Here is an 18,572-nt window from a genome sequence, read left to right as displayed (position 1 = left end):
GCATTAATAGAATAGGCTTGTGGTCTGAGGTGGTGCGGCCAAAATATTCTGTATTATGTATAGTTGGTATAAGGGCAGGCAATCTATCCAGTCTGGTGTTTATCTCAAACAACTGAACAGTGTTGGAGGTATCCTGTTTAGGTCTCCTAGCATGACACATCGTGGGCCTGGTGCTCCAGCCAATTCCCAACTTCCTCTGGGCTGTTGAACGTCTTGTTATTAACTGTGACATGGAGATTTGTTGGGTAAGTCAATCCATATATCGTGCCCACTGTTTTCAACATATGTTTAGGCCCTGAGAAGCCAAACCGCTGTCTCTATCCCCGTGCAGTATAGTCCAGAAGAAGATGCATCTTGTGCCCCCTCAAGATCCCATGGGCCACGAATGTGCGCCTGCTGCAGGATACCGTCCTGGTAGTTGAACAGCTTTGCCGCCATCTGCAGTGGAGGTGGGTGGGGGCGACAGATAAGCCTGGACGTTATGGGCTCTTCCTTCTGCCGCCAGTCCTCCAGAAACAGTTCTGCTGATGGGCCCTCAATGCATTTGGGTAATCCCACTATCCTGAGTTCGAGGCATGTGAGCTGCTGAATTCATATCTGTGCATAGATCGCCGCCTAGTGTTGGGTCCGGATGTTTGCACGTTGTTGTCCTGGAAGAGTCTTCGAAGTGTCACGAGATAGGTGACTCCTCCCCTGGACCACAGTGCGCATGGGCATCCTCTCCATCCTTAGGTTGTTTTTTTCCGCCATTGGGTTCGGATGTGCTTATCTTAGCTCAAGTTAGGAAAATTCAGTTTAAGGCCAAAAGGCCTTTAGTTTTCGTCGGTACTGTTCCCGTTCGGTGTCGACTAGTTTCTTTACTACTTTAGAACCTTCTTCCAGCCTTTCGGATCCGTTTGATCCGAACATCGAACTTCCATCGACGATGGAATCGAGGACTCCATTCAAACGGTGTCCTTTATGCCACGCAAAATACCCACACATCGACGTCCACCCGGTATGCAACAAATGTCTCTCACCGGATCACGATGAGTCGAAATGTATGGCCTGTGCCCGATTCCGATCGAAGAAGACTCTCCGGAATCGACGGGCGGCGAGATTAGAAGCGCAGCAATCGGCGCCTGCCCCGGCCAACATCTTCAGCACCGAAGACGAGGACGCCGAGAGCGTGGAAGAAGTAGACTCCAGCCCCGCTTCCGAACACGATTCCTGATCGGAAGACGACGATGAGGTGCTTTTTCAAAGGGAAGAAGTCATCGACGAGGTAGGAGACTACGATGAGGCCTTTGGGGCTGAAGAAGATAACTCTAGCGAGGAGCCAGGCCCACCCGTCGATACGGAGGCCGACAAAGTGCGTCATCATAAGGCTCAGGTCGAGGGATCGCCTCCGGGCCTTACCCGAGATCAATCTCAAAGTTCTTCGGCCCCACCTTCAGGCCCGGCCTCGAACATCCCGCACAAGCCATTATTAACGAAAACGACTGGGTTCCCTTCAGTGAAACCGAAACCAATCGTCGCACCAGTTCCACCGAAACCAAAAGTGAAACTGGCTCTAATCGGTTCGAAGGCCTCGAAGCCCTCCACTCCTTCAACGCCAGCAAAGGCCGTCAGCCCCGAACGCAGTAAAGGGGATTTCGGCGCCGAACTCACTGCAGCGGATATCGGTGCCGACCCGAAGAAAAAGGCCCTCGGTCCCCCCAAAGCGCCTCGTCCTCTGGCACCGAAGCCGTCGGCCCCGACCACCAAAGTCAAAGTGGCCGCCCCATCTGCGTCGACGTCGAAGACAGCGGAACACGCCAAGTCGTCGACTCCAACGACCGTCGATACCTCTCTTCGGATCGATGGCCCCATGGCTCCAAAGCAGTCGACGCCTACCTCCAAGGTGCTGACCGGCTCCAAAGAGCCTTCTGCGTTCTCCGCGCAACAAGTCGCGGCATCGTTGCAACGCATCAGGGAACGGGCAGCCCTCCGATCCACGTCGGGCCCCGACACGCACAAGGCTCCAAAAGCACCCTCTGCGCCGACCAACATCACTTTTGGATTGCCGCCGTCCACGGCGCCGAAGATGTTCGAGATCCGAACACGTGTCCGCCAGACACAGTCCCCGTCTACTGGACACACAGATTCTGAGCCTTCACAGCCACAATTCATCGACGCCAACACTGGTAAACTGATGCTCCGCAAGCGGAAAATCAAGCCCGAGAGGGGATTGGACTCCTACAGAATACCTCTGAAGCGCAAATTGCCAGCGGGGTCGGAACCAGTTCTTCATGAACGCTTACAACCCTCCTATCAGGCTCCCAAGTCCTTTTCTCCTACGCCTTCAGAGACCGACGCAGTAGAGGACTATATGGGAGATACCATCTACCCTGGGAATGTCGATCCTGATGAGCATCTGCAAGACCCAGATCAGGCATGGGATGACCCTACAGACCAGGGTACCGCGCCAGATACCCATGACACGCAGCTTTACAGCACAAAGACATCTCCCACAGAGGACACTGCTGCCTTCAATGCCCTCATAGAACGGGCTGCTGCCAATCATGGAGTAGAACTCCATTCTGACATTGTCGAAGAAGACTTCTTGGTGGACACTTTCGCCTCTTCCGAAAGAACTGTCAAAACTCTGCCCATGTTGAAAGGAGTTCTCAAACCTGCAAAAGACATTTTTAAGGAAACAACCAGGGCACGGGTGCTAAACCCCAGGATTGAAAAAAAATACAAGCCTGCACCCGGAGACCCTATGTACATTAGGGGTCAGTTACCTTTGGACTCCATGGTAGTTGCTAACGCTCGTAAACGAGCCCATTCGCAGACAACAGGTGATGCTCCTCCCCCAGACAAGGAGTCCAAAGTGCTGGAGACATCTGGCAAAAGGATTGCAGCGCAAGCAGCAAACATCTGGCGCATTGCCAACACACAGGCGCTCCTGGCACGTTATGATCGTTCCCACTACGACACACTAGAATCACTACTCCAACATTTGCCAGATGAATACAAAGAGGCAGCGGAGCTCCTCATCAGAGAGGGACAACTTCTCACCCATCAAGTGCGCCCTGGATGCTGCCGACACAGCGGCAAGGGCAATCAACACAAGCGTCATGTTGAGACGACACGCATGGTTGAGAATCTCAGGCTTCAAGCCGGAGATTCAGAACAACATCTTAAATCAACCCGTCAACCCCGACTACTTATTCGGCCCTGAAGTTGACACTACCCTCGAGAAAATTAAGAAAGACACTGACACTGCGAAATCAATGGGGGCTCTGCAGACGCAGCAGTTTCGTAGTGGCTCCTTTCGTCGCCCCGGGAATAGAGGAGCAGCTAGAGGCCAGGGGTCACAGCAGCAATACACTAAAGGGGGCACACAGAGTACCTACGATAAAACCAACAGAGGTGGATATCGTGGCTCCAGCACCAAGGGCAGAGGACGTGGTTACGGCAACACCAGGTCCTCGCCCAAAAACACAGTGACGCCCTCTCCCTTCCCCCCGACCACATAACACCTGTCGGGGGGAGACTCCAGCGGTTCCTGTCCACGTGGAAAACCATCACCACAGACAGGTGGGTCAGGGACATTATCCAGCACGGTTACTGTCTCCAATTAACCTCCACTCCACCCAACATACCGCCAAGGCACCGTCCTATGTCCGTATAGCACTTGGCGTTATTGCAGCAGGAAGTGCTAAGCATGCTGCAAAAAGGTGCAATAGAGGTCGTGCCCGTCAACCAGCAGGGGACAGGGGTGTACTCTCTGTACTTCTTAATCCCAAAAAAGGACGGGTCGCTCAGACCTATACAAGACCCGAGACCCCTCAACCACTACATTCTCTCAGAGCATTTCCATATGCTCACCCTACAGCAGGTTCTCCCGCTACTCAGTCAGGGAGACTTCCTAGCAACACTGGACCTAAAAGATGCGTATTTCCACATACCCGTACACCCTTCACACAGGAAATATCTCAGGTTCACTATTCAGGGGCATCACTACCAGTTAAAAGTTCTCCCCTTCGGAGTAACAACAGCATCCAGGGTCTTTACCAAGTGCCTAGCAACAGTGGCGGCACATCTACGAAGACAACACATTCACGTCTTCCCTTACCTGGACGACTGGCTTGTTCAGGCAAAGTCAGCCCAGCAATGTGCCAGCCACATGTCCCTCACCATTCACCTTCTTCACAGTCTGGGATTCTCACTAAATTACCCAAAATCACATCTCCAACCCGCACACGTACAACAGTACCTGGGCGCGACCATAAACACTCTGGCAGCCACAGCTCAGCCAAATTTAGTGAGGATCAACAGCATGCAACTGCTGATCTCAAAGTTCAAACCTCAACACTCCCTTCCTGCGCGAGTGTTCATGCAGTTGATAGGCATGATGGCCTCCTGCATTTTCATAGTCCCGCACGCGAGACTACATATGCGCCCGCTTCAGGAGTGCTTAGCACGTCAATGGAATCAGGCTCACGGGCAACTAAAAGACCTAGTGTTGGTGAGCGGTCGGGCATACAACTCTCTGCATTGGTGGAATCCACAAAACCTTTGCAAGGGCCGACCGTTCCAAGAGCCTGTTCCCCAAATAATACTGACAGCAGACGCCTCTCTCCAGGGTTGGGGAGCTCATGTACTCACTTACACAGTGCAGGGACTATGGACAACGCAACAAAAGAAGATGCACATCAACGTTCTGGAACTGATGGCAATCTTCCTAGCCATGAAGGCATTCAAAGTACACTTGTGCAACAAAGTCGTGTTGATCCGGACGGACATGACTGCCATGTACTACATACAGAAGCAGGGAGGAACACACTCTCCACAGTTGTCTCATCTGGCTCAGAGCATGTGGAAGTGGGCCATTCAGAGGAACATATTCCTCATGGCGGAACACCTCCCCGGCAAGGACAACCAGATGGCGTATCTGCTCAGCAGACACAGCCACCAGATGCACGAGTGGGAGCTACACCCGTCAGTTCTCCAACCGTACTTCCAACAGTGGGGTCATCCAGAGATAGACCTATTCGCCACAAACGAAAACGCAAAATGCCAAAGCTTTGCCGCCAGGTTCCCACATCCACAGGGCAATGCGATATGGATGAACTGGTCCGGCAGATTTGCGTACACTTTTCCCCCAGCGCCATTAATACCTCTAGTGGCACGCAAACTGCGACAACACTCACTGACACTCATCCTAGTTGCTCCCACATGGACGTGCCAACCATGGTACACCACCTTTCTAGAACTTTCCGTGGTGCCGCATCAAAGACTGCGGATCAAACCCGCACTTCTGACGCAGAACCATGGTGAGATTCAGCACCCAGATCCGCAACAGCTGAACCTGGCAATCTGGCTCCTGAAGTCTTAGAGTTTGGCAACCTAAACCTGCCACCTGACTGTATGGATATCATCAAGGAGGCCAGAAGACCCACTACCAGAGCTTGCTATGCGGCTAAATGGAAGAGGTTTGTCATTTATTGTAACAACAATGACATTAACCCGTTGGACGCATCCATTCAAAACATCATCTGTTACCTCTTACACCTATACCGATGCAATCTGGCATACACCTCAATACGGATCCATTTAACCGAAATAGCAGCCTATCTCCAAAACATGCAGCACCTCTCTTTATTCATAGTGCCTCCCATCAAAGCCTTCTTGGAGGGACTCAAACGAGTAATTCCCCCAAGACACCCACCAGCACCGGTGTGGAACCTCAATTTGGTCCTCACCAGACTGATGGGTCCACCCTTCGAACCTCTCCATTCATATGAGATTCAATTCCTCACCTGGAAAGTAGCTTTCCTAGTGGCAATCACTTCATTAAGAAGAGTTAGTGAAATCCAGGCACTAACCATTCAAGAGCCATTCATACAGGTTCATGCACGTACCAATCCCAAATTCATGCCCAAGGTGATATCGCAGTTCCACATAAATCAAACTATTGAACTGCCTGTTTTCTTTCAAAATCCACAAAATGTCGCAGAGAGAATGCTCCATACACTAGATGTAAAGAGAGCCCTCATGTACTATATAGACAGAACTAAGGTCTTCAGGAAGACAAAACAACTTTTCGTTGCCTTTTCTCCTCAACACAAGGGCAACGCCATTTCCAAAGCAGGTATAGCCAGATGGATTGCTAAATGTATTCAAATTTGCTATCAAAAAGCTAAACGCACATTAACGATTCCCCCACGAGCCCACTCAACACTAAAGTTAGGGGCGTCCATGGCTTTCCTGGGAAACATTCCTTTACAGGAAATATGTAGAGCAGCCACATGGTCCACTGTACATACATTTACCAAACACTACTGTGTAGATGTACGCTCAAAACAGCAGGCAGCTGTAGGACAGGCTGTTCTCAAAACTCTTTTTCAGACTGCTGCAGCTGGCACGGGTAGCCGCCGCTAATAGGAGGTACTGCTATGTATTCTATGCACAGATATGAATTCAGCAGCCCACATGCCTCGAACTGAATATGCTACTTACCAGTATGCATCTGTTCTTGGCATGTAGGGCTGCTGACATTCATATCGCCCACCCTCCTCCCCGGCGCCTGTGGCAGCTGCAGCTCTCAGAATTACTGTATAGCATGGTCATCACTTACTGTATCTACTCCATCACTGCCACAATGGCGAAAAACAATCTAAGGATGGAGAGGATGCCCATGCGCACTGTGGTCCAGGGGAGGAGTCACCTATCTCGTGATACTTCGAAGACTCTTCCCGGACAACAACGTGCAAACATCCGGACCCAACACTAGGCGGCGATCTATGCACAGATATGAATGTCAGCAGCCCTACATGCCAAGAACAGATGCATACTGGTAAGTAGCATATTCATTTTATTGTGGCAGGGCTACCCTCCGCAACCTCCACTCGCTCTTGCAGCAGAGTCTGGTCCCGACTGATCTCCACCGGTTGTTGAAAGGGGGAGACCGTTCTTCTCATGCCGGCTGTAGTGGACTCTCTTTCACCCACTATGTTTACCAGTTTTCTGTGGTTTGCCCCAAGGAAGCCTGCTCATTTAATTTTGCAAAACACATGATTGGAAGTGACCGGAATCTAGTCTTCTAGACATAACCAACTGGTACAGTGATTATGACCATGCCCACCGCGTCACGGAAGACAATAGCCTGTTCAATGTCTGGCATCTGCTGCATCCATGAGTACAAAATCACACTTTTTCTCCTATGCACATGGTGCAAATTCACGAATTGGTTATTTCTTAGTTAAGGACTCCTTGCTTCTTGACATATTATTTTGGCTTTCAGTAGTGCTTAATAATGCAGTCTCTGGACCAGAATCCAGGTGTAAGACATAGGCACAGCTAGATGCAGAGGATGATGATGGCCATGCGATCAAAGCCCATAGGGCTAAAAAGGCAGCCCCGCCCCCCCGCACTCGAATACTTCACAGGTCTTTAAAAGACCGTTTACGTGTTAACGAGGCTTTGCTGTTTCATCTCCACTCTGCCTATTGCCTGAACAAGTAGCCCTCCACCACCACCCACCCACCTCCCAATAATAATGTGGTCACTTACTGCCTAGAAAGTCCTCATAGTGACATCTCGACCCTTACGTAGCTATGTAGGTTTTGCTCAGGGTGCCAACTTTGTTCTTCCAATTGTTGTCTTGATTATGTGGAGCTAAATGTACAACAGTGCGTACTATCTGTGTTTTTAAAAAGGTGCATAGCTTGTATCTGAAAGAAACACGTTAGTTAGATTCCTCACCTTAGAATATCCCCAGGCGTCAGACTGGATCCGGAAGATTTTTCGTCAGCAATACCCCTTGCGCGTCGTCTGCGGCTCCGTCGTCGGCGTCGTGCGCCGGAATGACGTCGTCGGAGTACTTAGACGCCGCCCTCGCGCGCTGACGTCAGTTCTTCTTTTTTCCGCGCCAGTAAGCGCAGATCCGGGAGAGCTACCCTTTTAGTCTTTTTTGACTAAATCTTTTTTGATCATTTTTGATCCTTGTCTGTCGACATCTGGTGCCGGTAGGATGCCTGGGTTCAAGGCTTGCGAGGATTGCCATCGACTGATGTCGGTGACCGATCACCACCGCCGGTGCCTCTACTGTTTAGGCCCCGACCACGACGCGGAGTCGTGCTCCGATTGCCAGGCCCTGACTTTGAAGGCTCGGCGGGAGCGGTCCCGCAAGCTTCTCGAGCTTCGCCACTCGGCTCCGCGTCGTGCGCGATCCCGGTCCAGGAGGAGGTCCAAGGATCGCTCGCAGAGCCCTAGCCGACGCCACCATCGATCGTCGGGCTCCAAGTCGTCGGGTAAGTCCAAACGCTCTAAGAAGTCCAAGAGGCGACAACGCTCTTCGGACTCCCCTCGCCGGTCGCGCGACTCGGCCGAGGGTCCGGGTGGTTCCACCCCCGCGGCTCCGGCGGAGCCGCAGGCGCCGCGCCCGTCCCCATACCCTCCGGTCCCTGGGACTAACGCGACGCCGGCGGAGGTCAGTGCCTTCCTCTCGGCCATGAGGAGCCTGGCCCCGCCGTCGACTCCCGCTGGCGCGCCTTTGGGCCCCGCGGACTCGACTGGGCGACCTTGCCTGCCGGCGGCTTCGGCCCTGGCGCCGTCGACGACTCCGGTCTCGACGCCGCAGGTCCCCGCGGGGCCCATGCCTGGGCCCCCGTCGACGCCGGTTGACCTAACCACTCCTCCACCGGCGCCGGCGAATGAACCACCGACGCCGCCGCCGGCGCAGACGCCTACACCCCCGGTGCCGCCGACGCCTTCGGTGCCGACTCCGGACGGCGTCCAACCCCAGTTTAGCCCTATTCCGGACCCGGCGCCGCAACGGCGTCGACCGACGCCGCGTCCGGCGCCGCTTGAGACCTATCATCTCTACAGTCCGGCTCCGATCATTTCTCCTGTTTATCAGGAATCGGAAGACGGGGGCGACTGGGAGGGGTTCGAGGACCCTATGGCTGTTCAGTCGCAGCTTTCACAGGACTGGGCAGATGAACTGGGGGAGGCCAGTGGTCTGGATACCTCGCCAGACACTGGATTCACTTCTCCTCCGACTGTGGCTTCGGAGGAGGGTGCAGCATTTTCTGTGGTGCTGCGCAAGGCGGCTGCAGCCCTTGGGCTCGAGCTGCCTGCCGTGGCTGTGAGGACTAACATCCTCACTGAGGTGCTTCAAACCGCAGCAAGCTCCACTGAGCCTCTGCTGCCGTTCAATGAGGCCCTCACTGACGTTCTGCAGGGCACCTGGTCCAAGCCCTCCACAGTTCCTCCTGTGGATAGGAACGTTGCCAGGCGCCACCGCCCTGCTCCGGGCGACCCCAGTTTCCTGTCCCAACACCCCACCCCCGAGAGTCTGGTTATCCAGGCCTCTACCTCCCAATCCTCCTTCCCGACCGCTCCGCCGGACCGGGATTCCAAGAGACTCGAGCAGTTTGGCAAGAAACTGTTCTCGTCCCTTAGTTTGAGCCTGCGGTCTTTGAACACCGCCTGTCTCTTGGACCGTTATTCCCATTCTCTGTGGGATACGGTGGAGGACGTGCTGCCCCTGTGTCCGGAGGAGGTCCGGACACGTCTTACCCAGGCTTTGGCCGATGGGAGGGATGCAGCGCGGCACGCCATACGATGTGGGCTTGACACCACGGACTCGCTGGGTCGGGCGCTTTCCACCACGGTGGCGCTCCGCCGCCACGCCTGGATGCGGTCCACGTCATTTTCCGGGGATGTCCAGAACACCCTCATGGACATGCCCTTTGATGGCACTCGCCTGTTTGGTGAGAAGGCGGACAGTGCGCTGAACCGCTTTAAGGACTCCCGGGCTACGGCCAAGTCCTTGGGCCTCTCGGCTCCGCGGGCGCACACCTCCGCTTTTCGCCCCTTTCGTGGCCAAGGAAGGGGCGCCTCCTCACGTCCGCCAAGCCACCAGCCGCAGAACCAACCTGCGCGCGGTCGCGGACGTGGTTTCCGCCGTGGCGGATCTGGAGGACGACGTGGTCAGCCCACATCCACCCCGGCAGCATCCGCCTCAAAGCCTTCCTAGTCCGAGCTTTCAGGCCCATTCCACGCCAGTGGGCGGCAGAGTTCGCCATCACCTGCTCCACTGGCGGTCCATTACATCGGACAGGTGGGTGCTGCAAATCGTCCGAAGGGGCTACTCCCTCCCCTTCGAGACGACCCCTCAAGCCATGCCACCGCAGCACCACCGTATCTCGGGGGATCATTTGAATCTTCTCCGCGAGGAAGTTTCGGCCCTCTTGGCCAAGGGGGCCGTCGAGCGCGTTCCGAGTCCAGAAGTAGGTCGTGGTTGTTATTCCCACTACTTTCTGGTTTCCAAGAAGGGCAAAGGGGGCCTACGCCCCATCTTGGACCTCCGGAACGTCAATGCCTTCCTCCGAAAGGAAAGGTTCAAGATGTTAACCTTGGCTCAGGTTCTAGCTGCCCTAGACCCCGGAGACTGGATGGTAGCGTTGGACTTGCAGGACGCATACTTCCATATCCCCGTCCTGCCGGCCCACCGGCGTTACCTGCGGTTCACGGTGGGCCAAGAGCATTTTCAGTTTACCGTGCTCCCCTTCGGCCTCACCAGTGCCCCTCGGGTGTTCACGAAAGTGATGGCGGTGGTCGCAGCTCATCTGCGCAGATCAGGGGTTCCAGTCTTCCCCTATCTCGACCACTGGTTGTTGAAGGCGGGCTCGCCCCAGGCAGTCGTCTCCCACCTCCAGACTACGGCGGATCTCCTGCATTTGCTGGGATTTTCCATCAACGTGCCGAAGTCACACCTGAGTCCCTCTCAGAAGCTCCTCTTCATCGGAGCAGTTCTCGATTCGGCGCAGTTCCGGGTCTATCCACCGGAACAGCGGGTCCGGGATATACAGGCCCTGATTCCCATCTTTCGGCCTCTATCCTGGGTTTCGGTCAGGCTAGTGTTGCGGCTTCTGGGGCTGATGGCCTCCTGCATCCTACTAGTGCATCACGCCAGGCGGCGCATGCGGGCTCTGCAGTGGGACCTGAAGTTTCAGTGGGCCCAGCATCACGGCAACCTGTCCGACCATGTCTTGATCTCGGAGGGCACTGCACAACAGTTGCAGTGGTGGCTCACGGACCGCGATTGGGTCATGGGCAGGAGCCTCTCCCTTCCCCAACCGGAGCATGTCGTAGTGACGGATGCGTCCCTCCTGGGCTGGGGTGGCCATATGGGAGAGGCGGAGATCAGAGGCCTCTGGTCTCCGGCGGAGTCTCGTCTCCACATCAACCTGTTGGAGTTGAGAGCGATCCGACTTGCACTGAAAGCCTTCCTTCCCTCTGTCAGGGGCAGTGTCGTGCAGGTGTTCACGGACAACACCACCGCCATGTGGTATTGCAACAAACAGGGCGGGGTGGGGTCGTGGACCCTTTGTCAGGAGGCTCTGCGCCTCTGGACGTGGCTGGAACACCAGGGCGTCACCCTAGTGGTTCAACATCTGGCGGGCTCTCTGAACGCCAGAGCGGACGAACTCAGCCGCCGGTGCATGATGGATCACGAATGGCGTCTGAACTCCGAAGTGGCGCAAGGTCTCTTTCAGCAGTGGGGAGAGCCTTGGTTAGATCTATTCGCCACCGAAGAGAACGCGCAATGTCAGCAGTTCTGCGCGCTGGAATTTCCAATGCGGCACTCGCTCGGCGACGCTTTTCGTCACGAGTGGAGTTGCGGTCTGTTGTACGCCTTTCCGCCTATACCACTTCTGCCCAGAGTGCTGAAGAAGATCAGGCACGACCGGGCCCAAGTCATCTTGGTGGCTCCGGATTGGGCACGAAGATACTGGTATCCCGAGCTACTCAGTATGTTGACCGATCCCCCGATACGTCTGCCCCTTCGGGAGGATCTTCTGTCGCAGCAGCAGGGGACGGTCCTCCACCCGAACCTGTCCAGCCTCCACCTCCATGCGTGGAGATTGAGCGGCGGCAGTTGATGCCATTTGACTTGCCTCCTGAAGTCTGTGATATCATTCTGGCAGCCAGGCGTCCCTCCACAAAGACGGTATACGCCTGCCGGTGGAACAAATTTGTGGCATGGTGCACAGCAAAGGCTGTGGATCCCCTTTCCGCCCCTCTTTCTGAGGTTCTCCTCTTTCTTCTTTCTCTGGCCCGGCAGGGCTCTGCCCTGGGCACCCTGAAAGGTTATCTTGCTGCCATCTCCGCCTTCTTGCGGCTTCCTGATCAGCCTTCTCTTTTCAAGTCCCCTGTGGTTACACGCTTTCTAAAAGGCATTACTCACACGTTCCCTCCTGTCCCTTTTGTAATGCCTCAGTGGGACTTGAATCTGGTCTTGACATTCCTGATGTGCGCTCCCTTCGAGCCTCTTCACAATTGTCCTCTTCGTCTTCTGACTCTTAAGACTGCTTTTCTGGTAGCCATCACCTCGGCTAGACGGGTGAGTGAGCTCCAGGCTTTATCTTCAAAGCCTCCTTTTCTCTCTGTTCATCCGGACAAGGTTGTCCTTCGGCCTCGTCCTTCCTTTCTTCCGAAAGTGGTGACTCCATTTCATCTTGGGCAGTCTGTCACCTTGCCCACCTTCTTTCCGCCTCCGCATCCTTCCAAAGAGGAAGAGAGGCTCCACCGTCTGGACCCAAAACGTGCGCTCTCCTTTTATCTGGACCGCACGAAACAGTTCCGGGTGGACGACCAGCTTTTTGTTGGGTACGTGGGCGCTAAGAAGGGGAAAGCTGTGCACAAACGGACCATCTCTCGGTGGGTCGTTTTGTGTATCAAAATTTGCTATTCTTTGGCAAAAAAGGACCCTCCTGTTGGGCTGCGCGCCCATTCTACTCAGGCCACAGCGGCTACTACTGCTTTGGGACGGGGAGTCCCTTTGCAGGACATCTGTCAGGCGGCGACGTGGGCTTCGTTACACACGTTTGCCAGGCATTATTGCCTTGACAGCCAAGTCCGGAGGGATGGCTTCTTTGGCCGTTCTGTCCTCCAGGACTTTCTGGTGTGATCTTGGTTCGCAGACCCACCACCGGGGATGGTATTGCTTGGGTATCTATTCTAAGGTGAGGAATCTAACTAACGTGTTTCTTTCAGATGAACAAGTTACTTACCTTCGGTAACGATGTATCTGTAAGAAACATTAGTTAGTTAGATTCCTCACCGACCCACCCATCCTCCCCGTTCTGCGAACTGACATCTAGGGTTAAGGTTGTCCTTTTCAGGCCCCTAGATTTTATTTTTGGCACCAGTGTCGGTCTTTGCATGGCTCTGCGTTCCTGGCGCGGAAAGCTATGTACAAGAACTGACGTCAGCTCGCGAGGGCGGCGTCTAAGTACTCCGACGACGTCATTCCGGCGCACGACGCCGACGACGGACGCGGAGCCGCAGACGACGCCTAGCGACGCGCAAGGGGTATTGCTGACGAAAAATCTAACGCATCCAGTCTGACGCCTGGGGATATTCTAAGGTGAGGAATCTAACTAACTAATGTTTCTTACAGATACATCGTTACCGAAGGTAAGTAACTTGTTCATTAGGGCTCCAACATATATTTGCCCATTTTGCCACTTTTTCACTCATTTGTCAACATTTCTGCCTTGCATGGTACCGTTTGGATTACCGGGCCATCTTTGGGGAAACTCTCTAGGTGTAAACTTAATACTTTCACTGCACCCCTGGTGGTATTGGTAATATATCATTTGCTATTCTTGTGTTGCCAACTTTAATAGCTTTTTTAATTGAATATTTGCTCATCGGACAGCAGTGATCAATAGTGTCTATACCTGCCTTTAAAGATTGCATGACTCCTGCTGACAACATTCACCATCTTAGATGGTTACTGCAACTGCTATTTTGACATTTTGTGTATGTTTAGTCATTTGGCACTCCCCTTGACTTGTGCTTGTAAGAATCTCAATACTGGGCCTTCTGAAATTAAGCTGTTGTGGTCTAGTTAAATGAATTTGTGGGCTTTGTCCGGCTTCAGTTATGAATATATTGATTTGTCGTTTGAGATCTGCCCCTCCCACCACACATGCATTCGAAGGCCAGGACAGTCTACATGAGGTAGACCTTTGTAGGCAGTACATCTAGTTGCTAAATACAACAAAAATTACAGAACACCTCGCTATACTGTATAGTTAGATATCCCTATGGCTAAAAACAGCAATGACATCCAAACAAAAACACATACAATGCAGTTTAATTGTCTGTGCTGTGTGTGTGTGTGTATATGTATGTATGTGTATATATATATCGGCAAACGCTCGCTCTACGTCTCCATGCTAAACTGCTGCAACAAAGCGAGAAAGGACCCAACTTGGTGCTTAATTGGTTTATTTTGCAAGCACACCTTCCACCATGACGCGTTTCGGCAGCTCCTCTGCCTTGATCACATGACAGCGCTTACACGGGGAGGATACATTTTTAAAGTGAAATTGCATGGTCACATGGTAAGTAGACATGTAAAACACTGCAACATTACAACAATGTGTAATTTAAAAGACAGACCTTTAGGTTTTACAATTTTTATCGCTAAAAAGCCTTTTATAAAATCACCTAATTGTCATGTCAGTTATTAGTAAGCTCATACAATGCTTCATATTCGTAGAGTCATTTCAAAGGTTGAATAGTGTGTATATATATATATATATATATATATATATATATATATATATATATATATATATATATATACCCTCTCCCCCACCACTACTCTTCACCGTAAACACATGAAAATCATCCATACCCACCCCAGTAATTATACAACTCAAAAACAAGCAATCAGACCCCATTCTGTGACATTTTGCTCGAATCCGGGATGCCAAGTTACCGAAACTCTAGTTTTGCCAGACATACTAATAGCAGCGAATGACCACAAAGCACTTTAATATAACAGTTATAAAACTGTATGGGAGTGTCATTTTACTTATGATTCTTTGCTGGTCGATGTAAGCTAATATGTAACATGACTTTTTCTATCTGACAAGTACAGAGGAAACCTATTACTGGCTATGCTAGTTACAACTAGAATTTATCTGTTTAATGTTTTTGTCCTCTTTTCTTTCCATTTAGCCGTGGCAGCAGCTGCAGCTTCAGCTAATGGTGGAGGGGGTGGCATGACAGGAACTACAAATGGACCTTTTCGACAGCTGGGAAATCAGCAACCACAACAGCAGCCTCAACAGCAGCCTAATAACAACCTGTCGTCCAGTTCGTTTTACGGCACCAACTCTTTGAGCAGCAATTCACAAGGCAGCTCGCTTTTTTCGCAGGGTTCTGCTCAGCCAGGAAACACCTCGCTGGGGTTTGGCAGTAGCAGTTCATTGGGAGCCACGTTAGGATCAGCACTTGGTGGATTTGGAACTGCAGGTATAAACCGTGTGGAAATATCTAACAATGCTTGTTCTGCATTATGTAAGAAACTATCCATCAAGATTTCAATGGATTTATTTATTTTGAGCATTAATTTTTGAAATGATGAGCTTGTCAATATTTGTGATGTACAATACTTTGTTTTAATTGATATGTTTTATTTATGCCCGAATATTGTTAGGGCCATAGCTTTGTTATTTTTTTTTTGCTAGATGTAACTGGTTCAGCTTGTGATATTTGCTTATTTCTGCAACATGAATCTTTTCTTTCTGATGGAGATTTCTAGCTGTAGCTCCATCACCATAAGAATATTTCACGGGCATCAGACTAGATCTGGAAACTTTGTATACAGTACCTCTGTGCTCCAGAATGTGACACCTTGCAGCTGTGCACTGATGCTATTATCCTCCAGAATTGAAGTGCAGGCCTATAAGGGCACCAGTTCTGTGTTGGACCCTCTGACTCGGTCCTGCCCAGCTCTGTTTTATCTCCTCCTGACCCTGCCAAAAAAAAGAATGTGCCTCCTACACTATGGTTATGCCTCGGGTAGTGGAAGTCCTTGACCTTCCCACCATGGATGTGAAAACCAACGTTCTGACTGAGGTTCTACAGCTCGGCTACACTGCTTCTGAGCCCCTTCTCTCTTTCAGTGAGTCCCTGATGGATAACCTCCTCGGTCTTTGGGCCAAGCCTTGCACTGCCCACCTCACCACCCCCATTTACAGCAAATCTCCAGACTACCTGTTTTTTTTTTTTTGTTGCACCACCCCCCTCCAGAACCTTGTGGTGCAGGTCTCCACAAGCCGAACCAACCGAGGCAACCCCCCCCACCCAGACAGAGAATCAAAGCAAGTGGAGACATTCAGAAAACCCATTTTCTCCTCAGCCAGTTTGGCCCTGTGATTGACCAATGCCTCCTGCCATTTGGGTCATTGCATCCACGTCCTTATGGCAGTGCTTAATGTGCAAAAAGGTAAGTGATGGGGGCCTCCTCAGGAAGCCACTGCAGCTTGTACCACCCATTGTCCCTACCATCGCCGCCAGTGACATTAAAACCACAATGACTAACCATCACACTCCTGCAAGTGTGACAATTCAGACTATTCCAGGCCCCAAAAACTATAAGAATGACTTTGGCGGCAGGTTGTAGTAATTTTTTATGTATATTGAGTTAGTAAACAACTGGTGGTGTAATCCTCCCTAAATTAGATAAACAGTGCCATCATGTGGCAGACTGACATCAATTCCAGTGTTGACAATTAAGTGCCGGTGCTGAGCACCGGAAACCACTGGCTCAAATTAAGCACAGCCTTTGGGACTGGGTGGCACAAGACCTTCCTGTTGTATAACCGTAGAACGTTACTGTAGAAAACTAGGTCTTTGTTGCACATCTCCCCACCCTTTTTGCCTGGTATTTGATGCAACTTTCAAGTGTACTGGGTTCCTGCCACCCAGGTCCCCAGTACCAGTGTTCTTTCCCTAAAACTGTACAATTGTTTCCCGAATTGGCAATACCTTTAGCACTCTCAAAGTCCCTAGTAAATGGTACCCCAGGCCTGGGGATACTAAAGAGGGACCCCCAAGAGCTGCAGCATGAATTATGTCACCCTAAGGGACCCCCTCACCAAACTCATGCAGGGCTGCCATCGCAGGCTGCATGTTTTGGTGTAGACAAAAGTGAAAACATGACATGAGACACATCCCTGTGTGCCATGTCCCCTAACACCGTTAAAATAAATGGGGTGACCCAGTATCCCGCAGAACCTGGGAAGTCAATTGGTATGAAAAACAATTGGTTCTGTAGAGTATTTGATTCCAATGTACTTAGTTCCTTTACTTAATTTGGACTTGCCACCTCTTTAACACATCTTCTACAAAAATACATTTTTACAAATATATGTATGTAACGAGTCATTGACACCAGAAACCGTTAAAGAATCTTGAGGTATATTAACATTCATATTCCATGAGTGCTTACACTAGCCCAAAGGGCCTTTGGTTTCATATATACGAGTGAACAAGCAGCAAAGGGTACAAAATACACAATGGGTGCAGAGTGTCACAAATATAAACATTTAAATCCACAAGACATTACATGTTACACAACAGTACAAGACAAAAAATTAAATGACGGTGTCCAGAAGTTTGTTCAAAGAGATTCAAGCTTATGTCCTTATTGCTAGGATGTGAGGTATGCTTGATCGCAATAAGAAGCACTAGTAATGATCGTCGAAGTTTCGACCCTATTATATCCTGCTCATATCTAGCATCACCATGGGTCTTCATCAGGGCGAAAGAATATGAAAAGATGGCCTGTGTGGCAAAGAATTATAGGTGTCAATGCGATGAGTGATCTATAAATGTGCCTAGTTGTATGAGAATGAGGCCCGTTAAACATCTCACCTTAAGTAAATGCCATCTGGTTCGAATCAAGTGTGAATCAGAAGTATGGCCTCTCCGGAATGGGGGCTCTATGATCAGTTACCCAAGTTAAAAAAAAAAAAAAAAGTAAGAATCCTATTCAAATAATTATTAATATTAATTGCGTATTTAAAGGGAAGGAGACCCTAGTAAGGTCTTACCCGGGCACCAGGTTGGTTGTCCAGAATTGGATCAAAGAGAGGGTGCCTTGTAGCCCATGCGTATGGGGTTTGGTAAGAAATCCAACACCCATGAGATCCAGTTAGGATTCTCTATTGAAATTTAAAAAAAGAGCATTAGTCCCAAATCAATTGGAGTTGATTAAAGTCAAAGTTACAATTAAGTCTCTAAGAAGACATTGTGTGGGCATTCTTACCATAAAAGTTAGATGAAGAGCGCGCTTCAGTCACGTCTTACTTCACAGAGACCCAATTATCCTTTGTGCGGCCGGAGACTGAAAGGCTTTATACTGTCTCGTGCGCAATGTGCATGCTGCCCAGACCGTCTGTGAAAACACGGGCGTGTATGTTGGAGCCACAGCTAACCTGATGCGGGGAATCCGTTGTCATAGTTACGGTCAAAATGCTCTGTTCCTGAACCTCACCGAAAGATGTCTTCCAATCGCGGCTTGCGGCAGCAGCATTCGCTTCTCTGCACTGTGGATTAGTTCCCAGATGCATACCGGTAGTATTCTTCACCGCGAGTCTTGAAAATTCATTGTAGCAGCACTGCTACCTTCAAAGACTACGGACGAGAGAGGTGAGTTCCTTTAGTTCTAGAGGTACACTCTACTGCCTTCACTTTTACTGTATTACAGTCTGGAAATTCTGTGTCAT

At 51.0% G+C, this 18,572-nt stretch overlaps 1 protein-coding gene across 24 annotated transcripts in view; it reads left to right on the top strand.

Moving 5' to 3' along the window:
- PUM1 (pumilio RNA binding family member 1) overlaps positions 1–18,572 on the top strand; it is an 897,051-nt gene that overhangs the window by 544,147 nt on the left and 334,332 nt on the right. For all 24 annotated transcript variants that reach the window (XM_085645644.1, XM_085645641.1, XM_085645638.1 and 21 more), the window contains one exon: positions 15,016–15,312. In XM_085645644.1, coding sequence (XP_085501770.1) covers positions 15,016–15,312 — 297 coding nt within the window. The remainder of the gene's footprint in view (positions 1–15,015; positions 15,313–18,572) is intronic.

Source organism: Triturus cristatus, chromosome 3_1 (genome assembly GCF_964204655.1).
Source record: "Triturus cristatus chromosome 3_1, aTriCri1.1, whole genome shotgun sequence".
NCBI lineage: Eukaryota > Metazoa > Chordata > Amphibia > Caudata > Salamandridae > Triturus > Triturus cristatus.
The sequence above is the reverse complement of the archived record's forward strand: the minus strand, read 5'-3'. Positions and strand labels throughout refer to the sequence as shown.